Source organism: Sparus aurata, chromosome 1 (assembly GCF_900880675.1).
Source record: "Sparus aurata chromosome 1, fSpaAur1.1, whole genome shotgun sequence".
NCBI classification, from domain to species: domain Eukaryota; kingdom Metazoa; phylum Chordata; class Actinopteri; order Spariformes; family Sparidae; genus Sparus; species Sparus aurata.
The window spans coordinates 2,566,044-2,590,212 of NC_044187.1; the positions used below are offsets into that span (position 1 = coordinate 2,566,044).

General features: G+C 47.2%; 2 protein-coding genes across 3 annotated transcripts in view; one reads left to right on the plus strand and one right to left on the minus strand.

Annotated features, from left to right (window-relative positions):
• Nucleotides 1-3,302: 3,302 nt before the first annotated feature.
• On the minus strand, nt 3,303-7,886 carry LOC115578628 (microtubule-associated proteins 1A/1B light chain 3C-like). Its single transcript, XM_030411679.1, has 4 exons — nt 7,727-7,886; nt 7,580-7,635; nt 7,364-7,470; nt 3,303-3,617 (listed from the first exon to the last, which is right to left on the minus strand). Exons 1-4 carry the CDS (start codon nt 7,875-7,877, stop codon nt 3,455-3,457), a joined length of 477 nt encoding a protein of 158 aa, XP_030267539.1. The 5' UTR covers nt 7,878-7,886; the 3' UTR covers nt 3,303-3,454.
• A 2,190-nt stretch (nt 7,887-10,076) lies between these two features.
• Nucleotides 10,077-24,169, plus strand: part of strn (striatin, calmodulin binding protein) — a 40,816-nt gene continuing 26,723 nt past the window's right edge. For both annotated transcript variants that reach the window (XM_030407596.1, XM_030407670.1), the window contains exon 1: nt 10,077-10,485. In XM_030407596.1, coding sequence (XP_030263456.1) covers nt 10,267-10,485 — 219 coding nt within the window. In that variant the 5' untranslated portion in view covers nt 10,077-10,266. The remainder of the gene's footprint in view (nt 10,486-24,169) is intronic.

Consider the following 24,169-nt stretch of genomic DNA (forward strand, 5'->3'; position numbering starts at 1 on the left):
TGACACACACACCACAGGAAGTCTCTTCCTCCCAGCTGTCGGCGCCGGCGGGAGGTCCATTTATAATTCTGCAGTACTTTTACTTCACCTGAGTATTTGTTTCTCGCTGCTGCAAACTGAAGATATGATGTCTGTCATGTGAAACTTCCAGGAGAGAGGAGACACAACCCGGGCCTCGGTCCGGTCCAGTAACATACACTAACACGTTGAAACACGTGTGCAGCTCAGCAGGTTCTGTGAGGTGAACTGACGGGTCGGTTTGGTGCTTTGTAGGCGGCTCAGGTGATGAGACAGCTGTGTACAAACCGTCTGGTTCTGTCTCCTGCAGGATCTCACTGCTGTTGGTTCTGACAACAAACCCACGAGGTTCACTTCAGGAGAACGTGGTGGTTTGGGATGAAATGGGCGGAGCTTGTTCGACCGAACCGTGACGGTTCGGTCGAACAAGCTCCGCCCATTTCACCCCAAACCACCACTTGTTGCACCTCCTACTCCTTCACCTGACTTCCTCCTTTGCTGCTGTCATTACTGCAGCCACCAGAACCTTAAACCTGGTTCTGAATAAGCTGCTTTAGAACTTTCTAACCTCTGCTGCGACCGAGACGGGCCGACAGAACTGAAGCCGACCAGGACGGCGTGGTCGGCTGGAGGTGAGCTCATGAATATTTAAACCTCGTTCCTGCGGCGCTGCGACGGGAACACATGAACTTTTAATGAGCCGCAGGTTAAATGGGACATTTTATGTCCGTGAATGGATCCTCGAGTGTCGGCAGAATATCAATCAGTACCGAGCCGCTGAACACGGGACCGGGAGGAGGTTCTGCTGGACTTCACTCTGACATCAACGTCGCTGACTGGTGGAGTCGGACTGAACTGTGACGGACGACGGCAGGAAAACTGTGTGTGTGTGTGTGTGTGACTGTGTGTGTGTGTGTGTGTGTGTGTGTGTGACTGTGTGTGTGTGTGTGTGTGTGTGTGTGACTGTGTGTGTGTGTGTGTGTGTGTGTGTGTGTGACTGTGTGTGTGACTGTGTGTGTGACTGTGTGTGTGACTGTGTGTGTGTGTGTGTGTGTGACTGTGTGTGACTGTGTGTGTGTGTGTGTCTGTGTGTGTGTGTGTGTGTGTGACTGTGTGACTGTGTGTGTGTGTGTGTGACTGTGTGTGTGTGTGTGTGTGTGTGTGTGTGTGTGACTGTGTGTGTGTGTGTGTGTTGTGTGACTGTGTGTGTGTGTGTGTGTGTGTGTGTTGTGTGTGACTGTGTGTGTGTGTGTGTGTGTGTGTGACTGTGTGTGTGTGTGTGTGACTGTGTGTGTGTGTGTGTGACTGTGTGTGTGTGTGTGTGTGTGTGTGCAGCTGCAGCATTAAGATGCTCCTCACACACATTTTGGTTCCGTCGGCCCGCTGATGACGTGACTCTAATGTAAATAAATCTGTTAACGAAACTCGTGCTCAGCTGCTAACAGAACAGAACAGTACCGGCCCGGCATCCTCCTGGTCCGTCTGTGCAGGTGGTCGGGCTCGTCAGTGAGCTCAGGTTCTGGTCCGGGTCTCTGTGCGGGTAGACGACTCGGGTTTGGTTGTTCTGCTGCCTCTGTCAGGTGGAGGGTTGTCATGAGACTCACCTGAGCCCGGTTCTCTGTGAAGCTCACCTCCTCCTCACTGCCAGAGTCCTGTAGTTCTGCCTGGTCCGGTCCAGACAGGTGAGTCCATCCAAGATCCACAAAGCCCTGAAAACACCTCCCAGAGAACGACCTCCTCTGTCCTCTGACCCTCCACGTCACCTGAACAGACCAGGTGTGTGTATGATATGCATGTGAGCGGCGTGGATCCAGGAGGTGAAGCGGGCCGAGGTTCTGTGAGCTCTGTGAATACAACAGCTCCTGTAAACTCACGGCGCTGTTTATTGATGAGTATGACAAAATCCCATTTCCCCAAACGAGTCTGGATGAAGCCGGGACCATTACAGCTGCACAACATCAGGCGTCATTAACTGCAGCGATTGGGTTTTCCAGAGGCCCGCGGCGCCGGCTGACTGCTGCGGGACATTAACAAGAACCTCCGGCTCCATTAAACCCAAAGTTTGTCTGGAGACAAAGCACAGCTCGTCAGCTTCATGTTCGTGTTTCACCTTTATTCAACCTGACGTCCACACATTTTCTTCCTCCTCTCTTTAGTTTCTCACACGTGTTGAGAACAGAACCTCACAGGTTCTGATGGGATGCTGTGATCAGAACCGGAGCCCGCTCCTCCTCTGTGAGGCCGCTGCCGGAGGTTCAGCACACGTAATCACTTTTTTGTTAATTCCATTACGGTTAATGGAGCGTAAACTATCATCCGAACAACAGATCCACAACTCCTCTAACGACGTCTGTAATGAGACCGGGTCCAGTAACGACCTCGCCACGGCAGAACTTTTACTGCAGGCGGACCTGGAGGATGTAAGGTCCGAGAGAGAGAGCGAGAGCGCCTCCTGATGGTCACAGTGAGGAAGGACGAGTTTACCGACAGCTCAAAGTACACAAGAGTCTGTCAGTGGAGGAAGAAGCTAAAGTTCTGGTATCACACTGTGGAAATACTCAACTACAATTAAAAGTTCTGCATTCAAAACTTTGGTTTAAATGTTTTTCAAGCACTCAAAGTTTTGCGACGATGCATTTCAGCTGAGAGAGTTTCAGGGTATCACAGACATTCAGAACCAGAACATCTGGACCCACAGGGGGAGACACCGGACTCTGAAAAGTAACTAGTAACTAAACCACAGTAGAGTCACATCCTTCAGTCACACTGTCAGGAACAACTACAGTGAAAACATGTTTGTTCTCCTGTGGACCGGGCCGAACACTCTGGTTTTTATACATGACATCGAGTCGGGCCCACCCGGCTCCTGAAGTAAGCTGCTCTTAAGAGGTGTTGGTGCCACTCTGGAGCCGGTTCTTTGTCTGTCAGAAACACCAAGCACTGGTTCTGAACCAGCACCTGACCCACACGATGTAATGAGTGTTGAAGGAGTATCAGCTCCTCTGGCAGGTTCTGTGTCAGTTTGGTGGATCTCTGCTGCCACCCAGTGTCCAGACTGAGGATCACACGGGTCCATCACACAACAGAACCACAGTGAGAGAGAGTGTAACAACATTAAGGTCACAGGTCCGAGCCGGGTCAGGGTGGTGTCGTCACTCTGTGGATCATCTTCAGCTTTTGGTGCTTGGAGCTCCACAAAGTTTCATCTTGTATAAATATAAAGAATTCATGTTGTTTAAATTAAAGCTCCATCAGAACCAGACTGGACCCAGTCACCACTCAGCTCCACTGCAGATTTATTGGATCCACGTACTTTTATTAAAATCCTTCCGACACCAACGTTTACAACAAATATTACAATAAATACATGATATTTTTCTATTTACAGCAGATTTGGAGGCCGGCTGCCTTTAAACGGTGAATAAAATCTACAGCGTCAGTGTCCGAACATCTCCTGCGAGGCGTAGGTCATGTAGAGGAAGCCGTCCTCGTCCTGGTGGTCCTTGTACACCTGGGCCATGGTCAGAGACATGCTGGCCAGCCCGCTGTTGTCGATGAGCAGGTAGAAGGCCTGAGTGGGCAGCAGAGCCATCCTGTTCCTGAGAGACCGGACAGAGAGACGTTAACGTTAACGAGAGGTGTCCTGCAACGTCAACAGAACAATGGTGGATCCTCATGAGTGCGGCAGCAGCAGCAGGTATGTGAGGCAGCTAACAGACCGCACGCCGTCCGTTAGCTGCCTCACATACCTGCTGCACTCATCAGGATCCACCATTGTTCTCTGCAGGAGGAGCTACTGTCGTCTGCAGAGTCTACAGTCCATTCAGAATTACTAAACATGCTGAGAATGTGGTCAACAGACTAGAGACCAACACGTAAAGACTACAAGGTAAAGACTACAAGGTAAAGACTACAAGGTAAAGACTACAAGGTAAAGACTACAAGGTAAAGACAACATAAAGACTACAAGGTAAAGACTACAAGGTAAAGACAACATAAAGACTACAACATAAAGACTACAAGGTAAAGACTACAAGGTAAAGACTACAAGGTAAAGACTACAAGGTAAAGACTCAAATGTAAAGACAACATAAAGACTACAAGGTAAAGACTACAAGGTAAAGACTACAAGGTAAAGACTACAAGGTAAAGACTCAAATGTAAAGACAACATAAAGACTACAACATAAAGACTACAAGGTAAAGACTACAAGGTAAAGACTACAACATAAAGACTACAACATAAAGACTACAAGGTAAAGACTACAAGGTAAAGACTACAACATAAAGACTACAACATAAAGACTACAAGGTAAAGACTACAAGGTAAAGACTACAACATAAAGACTACAAGGTAAAGACTACAAGGTAAAGACTACAAGGTAAAGACTACAACATAAAGACTACAACATAAAGACTACAAGGTAAAGACTACAAGGTAAAGACTACAACATAAAGACTACAAGGTAAAGACTACAAGGTAAAGACTACAAGGTAAAGACTCAAATGTAAAGACTACAACATAAAGACTACAACATAAAGACTACAAGGTAAAGACTCAAACATGAGGACCAACACTGCATCATCTTCTGATGGAAACTGTCCAGCAGCACAAAACGTGAAACAAAGAAGACGACTTGAGGTAAAACACTTCTCAGGTTTCAAAGTCCTGTTGTTGGTTTATAAAGCATTGAATGGTTTCGGGCCAAAATACATTTCTGATCTGCTGTCGCGTTCTGAACCATCCAGAACTCTGAGATCGTCAGGTACCGGTCTGCTTTCAGTCCCCAGAGTCAGAAGTAAACATGGAGAAGCAGCTTTCAGTTACTATGCACCACATATTTGGAACAAACTCCCTGAAAACTGCAGGTCTGCTCCAACACTCACCTCTCAACCACTCAAGACTCAAAACATTTCTTTGCCACTGCTTTTAACTGAAGCAATTCAAGTCTTTGAACTGCATTATGACTCTGACTCTACAGTCCTGTTTCTTTCAAAGCTTCTCTATTTTAGCCTTCTTGTTTTGATGTTTGTTTCTTAATGTTTTACTGGTTTTAAAATGCTATTTTTAATGTCTTTTAATGTAATTTGTGTGTGCCTGTAAAGCACTTTGAGTTGCTATACAAATAAACTTGCCTTGGCTCCACTCACTGAAACATTCAGAATTAATAAAAACATCTTTACATATTTGTCTCCTACTGAAGTCCTTCTCCGTGTTTCACCTGTGAACTCTGATAGAAACACAAACTTTCCTCCTCGAGCAGAAAACAAACTGCAGAGAATTCAGAGACGAGACGGACTTTAATGACTTCATATCATTAATCTGATGTCAGAGCGTCTCGTACAGTTATCAGAGGGTTTTTGTTCCAAAGAGAAAAGCTGATATAAACCATCGCTACAGTCCACATGGTGAACCATCAGAACCACCATCAGAACCACCACAGAACCATCAGAACCACCAGTGTGTGGCATTGATTTGGGACACATTCAAGTCTCATTACATCCTGTGGGTCTAACTGGACCTGAGTTTCTTGTTCCTCCTAAGCTGCTGTTGACTGTCTGCTGTGTCATCATGACTGAGACCAGAATGAGGAATCAAACCCTAAAGATCAGCTGGACCTCAGTGTGCAGGATGGAGGAGAACCTCTGAGGCGGATCCAAATGGATCTTAAAGGATCAGTGCAGGTATTTATAAGTAGATTTCACACTGAAGGGTTAGTTCACTTCTGTGCAGGTGACAGTTTATAATCCTTTATAAGATCATATTAATATTTATACGATAACCTCTGTCAAGTCAAGACCGGTCCAGAGTCAATGTGTCACATGACGTTTCTGACCCGGCGACCTGGTGACAGAAGCAGGTATTCTGGACCAGAACATGATCTCTTCTGAACCCTAATAAAGCATTTTTTAATGTCTAAACCCAACAGACCATAACAGCGTCGTCACGACAGAAGACTGAATTAAAGACAAAGTTGTAACATAACAACATACAGCGCCGACGTTACTCTGGCGACTGGGTTGACAAAGTGGGTCCCTGTTCTCCACTGATCCAGGAACAGGTTCTGGACACGTGTGGCTGTTAAATCATTATTTAAATGTTATTTCTTTTAAGGCTCTGGGCTCCAAAAACTAAAACTCAAGTCACGTCCACCTCCTGGACTCAAAGAACCACAACAGATCTCAAACCACATCTATCTGCAAAGCTCAGAGAGAAAGAGGCCCGACCCGATACAGAACATCTTCATCCAGTTTAAATCTGTGTGACATGTTCAGAGCCGGTCCAGAGCGTTCACGGATCATCTACTTTAAAAGGCTTCTGTATAAAATGTCACTTGTTTCTTTTAACACAGATAATGAGGAGAAAATCTGAAGTGATGCGTCTCATCAGCTGATCAGCAGCTTCACTACGACCCGGTTCATTAAGACCGACGGTCAGCGTCAGAACCCGAGACTGGAACCGTTCTGCTGCGTCATCAGGAACAAGAAGCATCTCAGGAATTTAGAAAGCACACGAACAGACGACTTTCAGAGCGAGGTCCAGACCCGCCTCCACATCTGATGACTAACACTTCAGTCTCAACACCAGAACCGTGACTTCATGAAACATTACGAAAAGACAAGAAATCTGACAAATCATCTCCTGATTCTGTGAAGTGTGGTAGTCCACAGAACAGTTCTGGAGCTTCACAGTAAAACAGAGTCGTTCTGCTAAACAACTGAAGCAGCTGAGACTTGATTTAAAAACAAAGAAACAACCAAAAACAATTAAAAACTCTAAAAACGCCATTAAATCTCTGCTGAATTAGCTGTTAGCACTTCCTGTTAGCGGTGAACTCATGGAAGTAGAAGCGACCATCACTGGATCACTGTGGTACTGAAAATAAGTTAAAACGTGATGTTTCTAAAGGGAAGTTCTGCTCACAACAGGACGGTCTGTTTCCTCAACAGTTCTGGAGCTTCACAGTAAAAGAGTCGTTCTGCTAAACAACTGAAGCAGCTGAGACTTGATTTAAAAACAAAAAACAAACACAATAAATAAAAACTTTAAAACTCTGTTAAATCTTTGCAGAATTATCTGTTAGCACTTCCTGTTAGCAGTGAACTTATGTTTGTACAGACAACCGTCACTGGATCACTGTGGTACTGTAGAAAAGTTAAAACGTGATGTTTCTAAGGCAGGTTCTGAACATCAACAGGACCGTCTGTTTACTCAACACCTCTGAAGTTCATCTCATGTTCATATATCGAATATTTGGGGTTTGTGGTAGAAAATAACAGTTCAAACCATCAGAACTCTTCCTCAGGTGTTAATGATCATGAGTCCAGACTGAAGAGAACTCTACCTGATGATGGTGACGAACTGGGTCATGGTGAGCTCGTGCGGCACCAGGAACTTGGTTTTGTCCAGAGGAGGCAGGAACTTCTCCCTCTCATAGCGCTCGATGATGACCTGAGTCCGCCGGAGGAAGAGGAGGACAGGTGAGGAAGAGCAGGACAGGTGAGGAAGAGCAGGACAGGTGAGGACACTGACAGTCAGCTCGCATTTCTCCGGGACTCACCGGGATCTTGTTGGAGAACTTGGACCGGATCCCCGCCGCTTCTTGTTTCCTGGTCACTGCACAGAGAGAGAAAACAGGTGAGACTCTTCGTGTGTGAACAGCTGCTCTTCATCCTCATCATCATCATCATCGTGCTGCTGCTGTTACCGAAGTTCTTCCTCAGTTTGAACGGTTTGTTCTGCAGCTGCGTCTTGTCAAACGGAGGCATGTTGTGTGTGTGTGTGTGTGTGACGGAGCAGCGGTCTGAACCAGCAGCGTTAAATAGACGCGGCTGTGGCGCATCAGCTGATGAGCACATGGCCGCAGTCACAGCCAGTCAGCTGCGGTTCAATCACGCTACACCGACTGCGCCCCGCACACAGACCCGCAGGGCCGGCGGAGAGCTGCAGGGGCTCCAGGGTAGAGGGGTGCAGGGGCCCCAGACCTGAGAGCTGCAGGAGCCCCAGACCGGAGAGCTGCAGGGGCCCTGAGAGGTGCAGGGGCTCCAGGGTAGAGGGGTGCAGGGGCCCCAGACCTGAGAGCTGCAGGGGCTCCAGGGTAGAGGGGTGCAGGGGCCCCAGACCTGAGAACTGCAGGAGCCCCAGACCGGAGAGCTGCAGGGGCCCTGAGAGCTGCAGGGGAGTTAGACCTGCAGGGGCCCCTTGTGGTGATCAGGCCCCAGGGACTCCCCCACCAGTTGTCCACCTAGCTGTACGGCTAACTGAGCTAACATGCTAACAGTAGCCTCTGACAAGGACAGGGTATCTGAGAGCTGCAGGGGCTCCAGGGTAGAGGGGTGCAGGGGCCCCAGACCTGAGAGCTGCAGGGGCCCTGAGAGCTGCAGGGGCCCCAGACCTGAGAACTGCAGGAGCTCCAGGGTAGAGGGGTGCAGGGGCCCCAGACCTGAGAGCTGCAGGGGCTCCAGGGTAGAGGGGTGCAGGGGCCCCAGACCTGAGAACTGCAGGAGCCCCAGACCGGAGAGCTGCAGGGGCCCTGAGAGCTGCAGGGGAGTTAGACCTGCAGGGGCCCCTTGTGGTGATCAGGCCCCAGGGACTCCCCCACCAGTTGTCCACCTAGCTGTACGGCTAACTGAGCTAACATGCTAACAGTAACCTCTGACAAGGACAGGGTATCTTAAATTTACAAGTAAACATTAAAAATGTTCTTTTCCCACCAGCTCCTAAATTAATATATATCTCAGTAAAATGTCACGTTGTTATTGTTGCTTTGATTCTTTTCAGCCGTCTTTTACAATAACTTACTTTGTTTTAAACATTGATGATAAATAACAACTTTTAAAACTGAATTTATCTATTTTTCATTTTTATTATTTTTCTTTCCTGAACTTGAATCTTGGGTCGCTGGTTTGGTGACGTCATGCGCGCTCTTCATCAATTGGACCGTTTTCTTGCCACTCACCTGAGCAGCACGGTGGTGGGCGGGGCAGAGAGCAGCTGATGTTACCGCACAGGTGTGTGAAGTTACTTAATTTGAGCCAACGTGATACAGGAAACGGAAAGCTTCTGCCTTCAAAATAAAAGTCTGGTTAGACGTCGAAGATATCGGATAAGATTAGACTTTATTGATCCCTCACTGGGGGAAACAAGATACAATAGAAAAATAGAATAAAATGCAGCTGTTAATAAAATAAGTAAAGTCTATATACAGGGTGTTCACTTTGACCAAGGTGCACTGTTGCACATTATCATCACACTTGCTACTGTAAATAAACACAATGTCTGCAGAAGGCTGTCGTTCCTGTTATTGTTTGAAATGGAGTATCATAATACACCGAGTCAATACTGCAGTCATTTATTGATTAACCAATCAGCTGACACATGAGCTGTTAAGTATTTGGATGCCACTTTTTTTTTTTTTTTTTTTAAAGGATACTGAAACCAACATGTAAATATTCATGTTGACTCTTTGTAACATAAGAAAACACTCATAATAAATAAGATTTAAATAAAGTAATAATGTAATTACAACAGATATGAATGAGATCTAGCTGTCACGTAAGTGTAATTTATTACAGATTTCCTAAAAAAGTAAATTCTTTTTACAGTATTCATATCACTATGAATGTTAATTATTATAATAAATATTAATATTATTATGATTTTTATTATTGCTGTTATTATAATTATTGTTATTATTATGATTATATCTATCATCATCATTATAATTATTTTTATTATGAATACTATCATTATAAAAAATGTTATCATTATTTTTTTTATGAATATTATTATACAAAATATACATGTTATTATAATTCATTATCATGAAAATGTTATTATTGTTATTATAAATATATATATATATATATATATATATATATATATATATATATATATATATATATATATATATTAGTTATTATTACTATTATTATTATAAAACTGCTATTGTTAAAATTATTATTATAAATATTATTATTATCATTATTATTATTGTTGTTGTTATTTGCAGTGTTTTGCAGCCCATGAACGTTAACGTTTTATTGTGAAAGTCCGGAGCGGAAGTGGTGTGCGTGGTTCCGTTCGGGTCTGGACGGCGTCTCCTCAGCTGACAGCTGGTTCAGACAGGAGCGCTGCTGCCCCGCAGAGAGGACCGTGGATGGACCGTGTTTCCCTCCGGAGGATTCCTCACTGACGCGGTTGAAAGAACCGGACGGAACCAGAAGCCCACATCGACCCGGTCCGGCCATGGACGAGCAGGCGGGCCCCGGTGTGTTCTTCAACAACAACAGCTCGGGTTTACCCGGCGGGGGGAACGTTAAAGCTCCGCAGCCTGGAGACTACGGCGGCGGAGAGGCGGCCAGAGCTCAGTACAACATCCCGGGGATTTTACACTTTCTCCAGCATGAGTGGGCCCGGTTCGAGGTGGAGCGGGCCCAGTGGGAGGTGGAGCGGGCCGAGCTGCAGGTGAGCGCAGGTCTCCATCGTCGGACACTGATGTGGTTGCTAGCTTAAGCTCCGTCCTGATTGCAGAGAGCGATGCGCTGAACCGCTTAGGAAAATGTGCGAATTAAATGTTTTCTCTCTCACTGCCGCGTACATGTTACTAATGAGCTAATATTTATAACCAGGTCAGAGTGCAGACAATCTGCTTTTTCATTCGGCGCTGGTTTAACCCAGAAATAAAATCACTCTGTGGTCACATTTGGACTTTTATGGTCGCTGCCGCGCGCCTCGCTGCTGTGTGTTGGTGTGTCACGTTTACGTTACAGGCAGTGACGCACATTGTCTGTGAAATGTAAAGTTCTGCTGTTTAACGGGCCGCACTGCTGAGCATCTGACAGCCGAATTAAAGGAGAGGCCCGTGTGGGTCCAGAGCAGGTGTTGGATGTTGTGTAGTCAGGTTTGTGTGCTCATGTCAATAAAGACGACTTACAATTGTGTGATATTCAGACGGGGTTCGGCTCCATGCTGTCCGGACTGATCGTGTATGCGCTTCTTGCTAACCAGGTTAGCTGTGATGATGATGATGATGATGGTGTGTGTGTGTGTGTGTGTGTGTGTGTGTGTGATGACATCACCTGGGCCGACCTGCGCTGGTGTGTATTTGTTGACGGCTGTTTACCTGTGCAGCGCTGACCTCGACATCCATCATCGGACACGCTGCTGAACACGACCCTTTCTCTGGGTCCTTTAATCTCTCGTTCTACATCATCTGTTCACCTAAAACAAACCAGTCAGAACCAGCCGGAGTTCTGATCGTGACCCGTGAGGTTTCGGCCCCCCCGAACATGAGACTGCGCGTCCTGGTGGACCGTGTCCGATAATGGACGCATACACGGTCTATTTCCTTGTGTGATCCGGTGGAGTCACGAAACGTTGCGTTGGTGTATCAGCTGCATGTTCATATGAGGAGCCTCTGCAGGACCTGTTGTCTGGTCCAGTTCTGCAGGCTGGTCCGGTTCAGTACCTGCAGCATGTCTGTTGAGTAATCTGACATAATGTTGGATCAGAAACTACAGACTGCTCCTTTAAACTCCTCCTGTGTTCCTGTGATACGATTTAAAACCAGCAGCAGCTTCACATCCTGACCCGGTCCTTCACATCAGCCGACACAGAACCGGTCCGTCACAGACCACCTGATCTCAGAGCTGGAGATTATTTTCACTGCCAGATCATTTTGTTATTTACAGGTGGATCAAAGATGGCGTCCTGGAGTGTCTTTGTTTGTCCACAACACAAAGACACTGACTGTCACAGAGGACTTAAAGCCATTACTTGATAATCAGAATAGAATAATAAGATAGATAATCAGAACACGGGTCCAATAGCTGTTATTGGACCCGTGGTACGAGCTCGGGAAGCACTTCCTGTCTGTTAATGGCGTCTTCATGTGACACTCCCAGCCAATCCCACAGCAGCGTCCTCTCTGTGTCCTCGGGCTGTGTGATTGGCCGCGTGCTGAAGGAGACGCGACCACAGCGCCGTCTGATTTTTAATTTTCCTTCCCACTGAGCTGGAGACGATCGGAGCGTGACTGGAAACCAATTCCAGCCTGTTAATCCATTTGTTCTGCTGCCGTGTCGCTTTGAACGGACGGTGAGCCGCCGGGCGTCTCTTCCTCTGAGGTCAACCCTCCGCAGGGAAGAGGAAGAGGAAGAGGAAGAGGAAACAGAGGAAGCTGGCACACGAGATGGCAGAGATCACTGGGTTTGTTATCCAGGAGCAAAGAGAAGTCTCGTGAGGAGGAAGTTTCTTTGAGAGAGGAATCTTTGTTTTGATAAGAACATTTGATGGATCCTGTAAAGAACCGATCACACCTGTATTGATTACAGAACATCAGCACCTGTCGGCTCTGTGACACCAGGTACACTGTGATGAGTCGGACTGAGATACTTGTTCGCCAGTTTTACCTGCAGGCCGACTGATGGAGCCGTTTCAGAGGCCGGTATCAGAACAATAGTTTGGAGCAGGAAGATTCTGATTAATGGACCGACGTTAGAAACTCAAAATCAAATCAATAATACAGAAATAAATACATACACCTGCAGCATAACATCAAAACATCAGTGTGGGAGAGAAGGTGGAAACCATTGAAAACAAAACCCAGAAGTCAGAGTTCTGATGTGAGTCTGAGGTTCTGGTTGTTGATGACAGCTGGTTCTGTCTTCCAGTCGAAGCTCAGGATTATGTTTTCTTTGTGTTTTAGAAAACGGCTCGCTGGCTTTACAGTGACATATAGAACGGGCGCTCCAAAAAAACAATAACATTGGCGCGGATCAATACTGATTTGAGCGTTGGTTACCATGGCAACCGTCCACGCCGTGATGCAGCCTTAGAGTCCCGATCAATGGGACCGATGGTGACGACAAGCAAACGGGATTTGTGGGTCATTATCATGCCGTTAGTCACATTGGACCTTTAGCTCGGATGTGGAGTTCTAGTTTTACTCCAGCTGGTTCTGACTCCACACTAACGGGCCGAGCCGCTCTGGTTGAAGGTGTGTGTGTGTGTGTAGCGGAGCTCGTTGGCTCGATGGCGGTGTGACGGTTCCTCTGTGACTCCTGCTGGGACGCCACATTCAGGTGAAGTCATGCGTGAAGCTCAGCGAGCGGGTTACACATTCAGCGCTCCGGCCCGGGAGGATGTTTGCCGCTCCGCTTCCTTCCTGTCCGACCGCGGCTAAAAATACACTGCAGAGAGGACACACACACACACACACACACACACACACACACACACACACACACTTTATCCTGCCGTCTCTTTGCAGGTTCGTTTTCGTCAAGTTAAAATAATATTCACCAAACAAACAGCGAGCAGGCTCCAGTGATCCAACAGGAAACACTCAGAGTGAAACCTCTTCACAGACACATCAATAACGGATCTCTGATAGAATTAAACCAACATGTCCGACTGAGAAGAATAAGGAAGTGACGCTGCAGGCTAATGCTAAGCTAGCTGGTTGGTTTTTGGATGTACTTCCTGTGCACAAGTTGGCAAATTAGATTTTTGTTTTTATCGCCAATTTTCACTGAAACCAATGCAGAGAACTGGCTGCTGATTGGTGGTTCTGACCTTTGACCTCCTCACTGCAGCCTGATTGATCCTCGATCGTTGGGCAGTTAAATATTCTGATATTAATATGTCAGCTGACAGCATCTCCTCCTCCTGATCTTCCGGTTCTGTTGGACCCGAAGCCTCCAGCCGCCGTCTGTCAGGACGTCTGTGCTGACGTGATGGTGATCACACTCAGAGTGCTGCACGCTGACAGAGCGGAGCGAGGATCTCCTGCAGGCCAACACTTGATGAGAGAGCAGAAATAATTAAGAGCAGAAAAGTGTGAATTACGTAAGATCACAGATGTGGAGGATGAATTCTCGAGGCTGCGCGAGCACGGAGAGCTGTGGAGGTGAAGGATGTGACGAGCAGCGTCTCTGCTGGAGCGTCCACTGATTCTGTCTCAGCTCCACTGATGGGATGCCTTCACTAATGAAATGATGTTTCACACACACACACACACACACACACACACACACACACACAGAGACAGATGTGCTCTGTGTGTGTGTGTGTGTGTGTGTGTGTGTGTGTGTGTCACATAGTTCACATTCCTGCACACCTTGTTTGTGCAGCTCTGCACATGTTTCATACACATCATTCACACCCTGTGTTCTGATGACGCTCAGCTGCAGTCTGTGTGTTCTGTCTGCTCCGGGTCGGTGTTTGTGTGTTGGTTCTGTGAACAGGAGGTCCACTCGTCCTGCAGCACACGTTTAACTCAGATTCTCCATCAGAACGTGTTCTCTGGACCTTTGTATCATATGAAAGTTTGACCTCCACATTGTAAAGTACTTCAGTAAGTTTAGAAAGACTTCATGAGTCTGACATTCCACCTCTCTGTCTGTGTAAATATCAGAGGTGGGACGGTTCTGATCCGCCTGCAGGCAGAATCAGAACCGCAGAAGAGTCTGATCTTTATGTGAAGCGGTTTAAAGATAAGAGTCTGTAGATCCTCGTCTTTGTCTTCCTCCAGAAACCGGCCTCTTCTCTCTGTCGCTCTCCAGGATGCATTGTGGGTCAGGATCAGAATCACAACATGTTATAGCAGCGTAATGTCGGCGCTGCTCGGTTCAGTGTGAGCAGACGAAGGCGGGTTGGAGGCGAGTGTTAATTGTGCCGATTGTGCAGAATCTGTGAGTTTGTGAACAGCTAACGGCTAACAGCTAACAGCTAATGGCTAACAGCTAACAGCTAACGGCTAACTAGCTCTCCTCCTGACAGTGTTATCAGGAATGTGATACGTTCTTCTTCACGTTCAGTATGCTGTATGTGACTGTATGTTACCATAGTAACAGCATGAGAGGACGCGCTCGGTCCAGGTAAAGACCCTGTTCATCCCAAACCAGGTCCTGTGTAGTCTGGGTCCTGGTGTCTTAGTGATCACTGTCAGCTGGTGTGTGTGTGGTGTTGTCGTTATCTGAGGTGAAGACTCGTAGTCACACCTCAGAGGCTCTTTGTGTTCGAGCTCCCGACACTTTAAGTTCCCCTGAGGGAGCGTCGTCAGTACGTACTCTCACAGCAGAGAGAGAACATGTCAGTACGTACTCTCACAGCAGAGAGAGAACATGTCAGTACGTACTCTCACAGCAGAGAGAGAACACGTCAGTACGTACTCTCACAGCAGAGAGAGAGAGAACATGTCAGTACGTACTCTCACAGCAGAGAGAGAACATGTCAGTACGTACTCTCACAGCAGAGAGAGAGAACACGTCAGTACGTACTCTCACAGCAGAGAGAGAGAGAACATGTCAGTACGTACTCTCACAGCAGAGAGAGAACATGTCAGTACGTACTCTCACAGCAGAGAGAGAGAGAACACGTCAGTACGTACTCTCACAGCAGAGAGAGAGAGAACATGTCAGTACGTACTCTCACAGCAGAGAGAGAACATGTCAGTACGTACTCTCACAGCAGAGAGAGAACATGTCAGTACGTACTCTCACAGCAGAGAGAGAACACGTCAGTACGTACTCTCACAGCAGAGAGAGAACACGTCAGTACGTACTCTCACAGCAGAGAGAGAACACGTCAGTACGTACTCTCACAGCAGAGAGAGAGAACACGTCAGTACGTACTCTCACAGCAGAGAGAGAACATGTCAGTACGTACTCTCACAGCAGAGAGAGAACATGTCAGTACGTACTCTCACAGCAGAGAGAGAGAACACGTCAGTACGTACTCTCACAGCAGAGAGAGAACACGTCAGTACGTACTCTCACAGCAGAGAGAGAGAACACGTCAGTACGTACTCTCACAGCAGAGAGAGAACATGTCAGTACGTACTCTCACAGCAGAGAGAGAGAACACGTCAGTACGTACTCTCACAGCAGAGAGAGAGAACACGTCAGTACGTACTCTGACAGCAGAGAGAGAACATGTCAGTACGTACTCTCACAGCAGAGAGAGAGAACACGTCAGTACGTACTCTCACAGCAGAGAGAGAACATGTCAGTACGTACTCTCACAGCAGAGAGAGAACATGTCAGTACGTACTCTCACAGCAGAGAGAGAACATGTCAGTACGTACTCTCACAGCAGAGAGAGAGAACATGTCAGTACGTACTCTCACAGCAGAGAGAGAGAGAACATGTCAGTACGTACTCTCACAGCAGAGAGAGAGAGAACACGTCAGTACGTACTCTCACAGCAGAGAGAGAGAGAACATGTCAGTACGTACTCTCACAGCAGAGAGAGAACATGTCAGTACGTACTCTCACAGCAGAGAGAGAACACGTCAGTACGTACTCTCACAGCAGAGAGAGAGAACATGTCAGTACGTACTCTCACAGCAGAGAGAGAACATGTCAGTACGTACTCTCACAGCAGAGAGAGAGAACATGTCAGTACGTACTCTCACAGCAGAGAGAGAGAACATGTCAGTACGTACTCTCACAGCAGAGAGAGAACATGTCAGTACGTACTCTCACAGCAGAGAGAGAACATGTCAGTACGTACTCTCACAGCAGAGAGAGAGAACATGTCAGTACGTACTCTCACAGCAGAGAGAGAACATGTCAGTACGTACTCTCACAGCAGAGAGAGAGAACATGTCAGTACGTACTCTCACAGCAGAGAGAGAACATGTCAGTACGTACTCTCACAGCAGAGAGAGAGAACACGTCAGTACGTACTCTCACAGCAGAGAGAGAACACGTCAGTACGTACTCTCACAGCAGAGAGAGAACATGTCAGTACGTACTCTCACAGCAGAGAGAGAACATGTCAGTACGTACTCTCACAGCAGAGAGAGAACACGTCAGTACGTACTCTCACAGCAGAGAGAGAACATGTCAGTACGTACTCTCACAGCAGAGAGAGAACATGTCAGTACGTACTCTCACAGCAGAGAGAGAACATGTCAGTACGTACTCTCACAGCAGAGAGAGAACATGTCAGTACGTACTCTCACAGCAGAGAGAGAACACGTCAGTACGTACTCTCACAGCAGAGAGAGAACATGTCAGTACGTACTCTCACAGCAGAGAGAGAACATGTCAGTACGTACTCTCACAGCAGAGAGAGAGAACATGTCAGTACGTACTCTCACAGCAGAGAGAGAACATGTCAGTACGTACTCTCACAGCAGAGAGAGAACACGTCAGTACGTACTCTCACAGCAGAGAGAGAACATGTCAGTACGTACTCTCACAGCAGAGAGAGAACATGTCAGTACGTACTCTCACAGCAGAGAGAGAGAGAACATGTCAGTACGTACTCTCACAGCAGAGAGAGAACATGTCAGTACGTACTCTCACAGCAGAGAGAGAACATGTCAGTACGTACTCTCACAGCAGAGAGAGAGAACACGTCAGTACGTACTCTCACAGCAGAGAGAGAGAACATGTCAGTACGTACTCTCACAGCAGAGAGAGAACATGTCAGTACGTACTCTCACAGCAGAGAGAGAACACGTCAGTACGTACTCTCACAGCAGAGAGAGAACACGTCAGTACGTACTCTCACAGCAGAGAGAGAACATGTCAGTACGTACTCTCACAGCAGAGAGAGAGAACACGTCAGTACGTACTCTCACAGCAGAGAGAGAGAACATGTCAGTACGTACTCTCACAGCAGAGAGAGAACATGTCAGTACGTACTCTCACAGCAGAGAGAGAGAACATGTCAGTACGTACTCTCACAGCAGAGAGAGAGAACACGTCAGTACGTACTCTCACAGCAGAGAGAGAGAACATGTCAGTACGTACTCTCACAGCAGAGAGAGAACATGTCAGTACGTACTCTCACAGCAGAGAGAGAACATGTCAGTACGTACTCTCACAGCAGAGAGAGAGAGAACATGTCAGTACGTACTCTCACAGCAGAGAGAGAACATGTCAGTACGTACTCTCACAGCAGAGAGAGAACATGTCAGTACGTACTCTCACAGCAGAGAGAGAGAACACGTCAGTACGTACTCTCACAGCAGAGAGAGAACACGTCAGTACGTACTCTCACAGCAGAGAGAGAACATGTCAGTACGTACTCTCACAGCAGAGAGAGAACATGTCAGTACGTACTCTCACAGCAGAGAGAGAACATGTCAGTACGTACTCTCACAGCAGAGAGAGAACATGTCAGTACGTACTCTCACAGCAGAGAGAGAACATGTCAGTACGTACTCTCACAGCAGAGAGAGAACATGTCAGTACGTACTCTCACAGCAGAGAGAGAACATGTCAGTACGTACTCTCACAGCAGAGAGAGAACATGTCAGTACGTACTCTCACAGCAGAGAGAGAACACGTCAGTACGTACTCTCACAGCAGAGAGAGAGAACATGTCAGTACGTACTCTCACAGCAGAGAGAGAGAACATGTCAGTACGTACTCTCACAGCAGAGAGAGAGAGAACATGTCAGTACGTACTCTCACAGCAGAGAGAGAACATGTCAGTACGTACTCTCACAGCAGAGAGAGAACATGTCAGTACGTACTCTCACAGCAGAGAGAGAACACGTCAGTACGTACTCTCACAGCAGAGAGAGAACATGTCAGTACGTACTCTCACAGCAGAGAGAGAACACGTCAGTACGTACTCTCACAGCAGAGAGAGAACATGTCAGTACGTACTCTCACAGCAGAGAGAGAGAACATGTCAGTACGTACTCTGAACGCAGGAACGTTCCACCGCTTTGTGTCTGAATACTCAGAAACTCAGAAACCACGTCAGACCTGCTCCCCGCTCTGCTCCTTCAGCACTCCTTCTTTCTTTTCTTTTCTTTCCTTCCCTGTGTGTGTGTGTGTGTGTCTGTGTGTGTGTGTGTGTCTGTGTGTGTGTTGTGTGTGTGTGTGTGTGTGTGTGTGTGTGCTGCCGTATAAGGAAAGGCATGCACACCTGCTTGTTTTTCAGATGGGCGTCTGGTGCCGGGGTGAATGCCACCCGAGCCACGCCTCAGCTCTGCAGCCAGGCTTTGTTTAACCAGGCCTGCAGCCAACACAGGCTCTCCCCTCAGCCCGACATGAACCGGGCCTGCACGCAGCCGGCACCGCTGCTCACAGAACTGTACAAGTCAGCCTGCAGCCAGAGGCTCATGTTGACAATCTGTGCTAGCAGGATGAAAACAGGGAAGTCTGCAGGATGTTCTGTGTGTGGAAGATCTTTATCTCTGAGAACATGGCGTCACCTGCAGCTTCTCCAGGGTCCAATCACATGCAGACATAATGAATCACCTGTTTACTTCTACACACACAGATCTGACATGTGAAACGTTTCATTATGAAACTGATTTGTTCTTTAATGTCAGATTATTCATTCAGCCGTGAAGACAAAGAGAGTTTGGTTATTCAGTTTGTTTATCAGCCGGTGAGGATCTTCTTCTGCTCATTAACATTTCTTCAACTAAACTACAGACTGCTCCTTTAAATAGAAACAAAATCTCACGTCCATCATGACAGAAGAGGTCGATCAAATAAACCTGAACTGCAGGTGTGTTGTTATCACGCTGAAGAAGAACCGGCGAGGTTCTGGTGGATCTGATTTGCCTTTTAGCGCGAGCTAGCTGTAAGTCTCTCAGGACATCTTAACAGCACAGCAGCCATGAGATGATGCTCTGATGGCTGATTGAGTCGGACTGATGACCTGGTTCATGTTTGACCTCCGACCAGAACAAACCCGACGCTGAACTGAACCGCAGCACTGATGCGGGTCAGTGTGGACGTGGAGGAAGAGGAGGGAGGAGGAGTCCTGAGGGCACGTCAGGGAGATTAATAACGTGTTTAATAGTGTTTGTGTTGGACACATCCTGATACGTCGACAGAGAAGACAACACGAGACTAGAAGAGGAAGCCAGACTTGAAGCAGAACTCAGATTGACCGACCCGACTAACAAACACTTGACCGGCTTCTGGACCGTTTGTTTAGGTGACGTTGATCCGCTCTCCATGTTCCTATGACGACCTTTGACCTCCCAGAGTTGACAGGAAGTAGAAGTTCAGTTGAAGCACCAGAACCGTCAGGGCTCACTCTGGAGCAGCTCAGTCTGGTACCAAACCTGCTGGTGAAATCTGGTGCTACTGGTCCGGTCCGATATTCAGCTTAGGATCAAACCGGTCTGAACATTTTTACATCAGCCCAACCCGACAGAGAAACACACACACACACACCTGACAGAGTACACAATACACCCACACAGTGACACACAAACACACACACTTCACTCCTCAGCAGTGAGTGAGGATTGGCAGCCTCACACACACACACACACACACACACACACACACACACACTGTAAGTGTCAGGTGTAGGTGGTATCTGGAGTGAGTACAGAAACACAACTACAGTGAATTCTTCTGTACTGATAGTGTGTGTGCGTGTGTGTGTGTGTGTGCTTGTGTGTGTGTGTGTGCGTGTGTGTGTGTGTGTGTGTGTGTGTGTGTGCTTGTGTGTGTGTGTGCGTGAGTGTGTGTGTGCGTGAGTGTGCTTGTGTGTGTGTGTGTGCTTGTGTGCGTGAGTGTGCTTGTGTGTGTGTGTGTGTGTGCTTGTGTGTGTGTGAGTGTGCTTGTGTGTGTGCGTGTGTGTGTGTGTGTGTGTGTGTGTGTGTGAGGGATCCCGGCCTGCCTCGGCGGGTAATGTGCGTACGCTGAAGTGCTGAAATTAGATCCACTTAACGAGGGTGCTCATCAGCAGAGATAACGATGGAACAGAGTGGATGATAACAGTCGCTGTTCTGCTTCAAAGCCTCAAAGTCCAGGAGAGAAATGTCAGAACCACTGAGACCGGATCGGTTCGGATCAGCTGCTTGAAGTGTTTTAAATGTCTTTGTTAATGTCTCAGATTTAATGGACATGTTGTCGTGTGATGTCTGATGTTTTACAGACTGAATGTTAATCACAAAGTCATACAAAGGTGTGTCATAGTTTGTGACACCTGACGTGATGTCACTGACCTGAACCTGGACCGGACCTCCACATTCACCTCACTGACTGACTGAAATGAGCTCTGTTTTAATTATCGAAGTCAAAAGCAGGAAGAGAGAGAAGAAAGAAACATCAATTTAGAGAGGCTACAGCTAGCTTAGCGTTAGCCTGCAGCTAGCTTAGCATTAGACTACAGCTAGCTTAGCGTTCGCCTGCAGCTAGCTTAGCATTAGACTACAGCTAGCTTAGCATTAGCCTGCAGCGTCACTTCCAGACTCTTCCTCTGTGTGATGAAGACGACCTCGCTGACCGTCAGAGATCCTTTACTGATGTGTTTGTGAGGAGGGATCACTCTGGACAGATTTGAGGGACTGAACATTGTAACAAACTGAATTTCTCTCTTTGGCTGTTTGTTGCTGAGTCACTGAAGCTGCTGGTTGTTTATTTTTGGGTGAGTAGTATTTGAACCCTCACCTGCAAAGAGACAACAGAATACATCTATGTTGTAGAACGAGCCCGGCAGAAATATGTGGAGCGGTCGATAGTATCAGCTGGTTTTGGCCTGTCGCAGAGATATCCTGTCGATGTATTTGTGAGATTATGATGCAGAAGAAGATTTCACCTCATTGTTTCTTTCAGTCCCAAAAATCAGGTATTAGATTGGGCTCCTGTACCTCTGTACCTTTTACAGAAGAGTTTTAAAAACGATATTCTGACACAACCAGCTGAACATCATTTGGAAGCCGACAAACACTCGAGGAGTGAAGGTGATGATGGACGATGATACTCTTCATCAGGCTTTACTGAACGTCTCGGACAAGCTTATCCAGGAAAAGATGGTTGAAGAGTACTTCTTTGTCCTCCTCCTCCTCCTCCTCCTCCTCAGCTCTGCTCTTGAAGGCTTTATGTTGTTCTAATTAAAGTCTTGTCGGGTTCGGAGGAGCGCTGGCGTCGTTGGCACTCCCCAAGGGCACGAAGCGAGTGGGTAAGGGGCTTCGTCACGCCGTCACTCCTCCTCCTCATCTCTTCCCCCTTCGCCTTAGTTTCTCTTGATCTCTGCTCCTCTGGGCATCATATCAGAAGACTTCCTCCCATCGTCCTCGGCCTCATTTACGCCTCCCCTGCTTCTATCCGTCTCTTCAGCTCCATTGTCAAACCGGAGCTGCAGACTTTAGCGTGGCGGTGATGCCAGCGGCGCTCCGATGTGCCAAGACTCCTTTGCAAAATAGAAATAGAGAAGAAGGGAAGATTTGGGGGAATGTGAGCTCGTTACCGGAACGAGCTGAAGGCAGATTGTATTGAGGGAGATTTGTTTTCCTTCTGTCTGACAATTCCTTACGTCTCTGTCCCACCAACTTTCTGAACCAACGAGATGGAGAGTATCAATCAATCATCCAGTCAGTTAACCACATAAGCAGATCACACCGCTGCACTCACTTCAGAGTCCGTCAGCTTTAAAGCTTTCTCTCTCCAGAACAGTTAAATACCACAAACAGCTATGATTCATCTTCAGGGTCGACTGAAGCCGACGAGCTGAAACGTCGATCTCAGACTTCCCATCATTGTTCCAGATGCCACCCAGCATCTGTTTAGACGAAGACGTTCTGTTGAACAGAACAAACTAACATGATGGTTTGGAGTCGGACCTTCACTCTTTCTTTTGGGAATAAGAAGAGAAGGAAAGAAAATGATCTTTGCTTTTCCCCCTGAAAACAAAGCTCGGGCTCTGTGGAGACGGAGTTTATCAGCCCGACCTCCCCCCGACACCACCACCACCCCCGCTCCCTCCCTCGCTCCCTCGCTCAGCAGCTTATCCTCCGTCTCTTCACCTCCTCCTCTCCGGCTCCCTGGAAGAATAATCCCCTCACTGCTCCACATTAAGCAGCGGGGAAATCCCGTCTCCCACAGGGCTCTCCTTTGTGTCCCCAAATATTGCGGTTGTTTTTGGCGCGGCGTTAAAACGACTTCAGCGACAGGTCGTACGCAGTCACTATGTGTTTTTTGTGTCGTGGTGTCATTCGTGTGGTTATATTGGGTTATGGAGGCTCAGGTGATGTATCATGAAGACGACTGAGTGACCTTGCTGCTTTATCTTTAGACTGGAGTTGTAAAGACACAAAGATTTAAAGCCCTCCTCAGTGTTTGTACAGGGTTTAAGCTCATTTACTGACTAATGTCGTTCTTTTGTTTCCATTCATAAACCTTCAGAGACTTTTTTTTGTTTGCATGTCAGATTTAGTCCATGTCAACACGTACTAAACGATCTTTTTCCCCCGTCTTCCTTGGTATCGTTTCAAGAATATTTGCGTCTGAACAGATCCACTGTTAACGACTCAACACGCTGTAGTTCATATTCCAGCCTATAGGTGGCGCTTTTGAAATTCACCAAAAACAGAGAAGAAGTGACGGAGCATACACATAAAACTTGAGCGCTGTAAACAGACCGTAGAAGAAGAAACCAAACACAAGAAGACGATGAAAATGGCTCGTGCAATGGCTTTTCTGCTCAGCGTCGTGTCAGAGCAGCAGAATATTTTATCCCAGTAACTCTGATAGGCTCAACATCTTCTGCAGCACGAGCATGTAGTCCGCCATTGTTGTTGTTGTTGTTGTTATGAGACGTTGCGGGGTTCAGAGGTCGAGGGCTGGGGCGATGGCGTCATCAGTACGTAAAGTATGCTGATGCGCTGAGACCAGGTTTCAAAAGAGTGCGTTTACAGGATCCATGTGGACCAAAACGATGCACAACATGTTTCACACACCAAAGTGTTTCCACGTGGACGGCGACTTAGTTCAAACTGAAGACAGTAACACAAAGTCTGTGTTTGCTCTCTGGGTAGTTGAGGACGTGGTGGCGGTGTCGCTCCATCCAACAAGGTGTTTGTCGCCTCGTCCACACGTACGCAGGTTATTTTTAGTGTTCAGACAACTCTTGCCTGGGTGAAGATATTCAGAAACACTGTTTTCAACCAGTGTTTTTGTTGGCTTGTGTCCTGTGTTTGGCTGATTATCTTTACAGTAGAGGTTATATCATCACCTGTTGCTTCAACGTGTGCTGAGGGTAAAATGTGCTTTTAAGAACACCTGCACATATTTGCTGTATTTGTTTTGGAGGTTCTGCTCTGTTGACTGTTATTAAACTCTATCTGTGTCCACCTGAGACTGACTACAAACATTAGCTCTGCTCAGAGTTATTTAGTTTGACGCTCCTCACATTGATTTGGCTCATGCGA

Excerpts from the sequence above, each read along its gene's own strand:
- LOC115578628 (XM_030411679.1), bottom strand. The coding sequence starts at position 7,877 with ATGTGCTCATCAGCTGATGCGCCACAGCCGCGTCTATTTAACGCTGCT. Across the intron at positions 7,636-7,726 it reads CAAACTGAGGAAGAACTTCG|TGACCAGGAAACAAGAAGCG; the intron begins GTAACAGCAGCA and ends CTCTCTGTGCAG. Across the intron at positions 3,618-7,363 it reads CAGTTCGTCACCATCATCAG|GAACAGGATGGCTCTGCTGC; the intron begins GTAGAGTTCTCT and ends CCGGTCTCTCAG.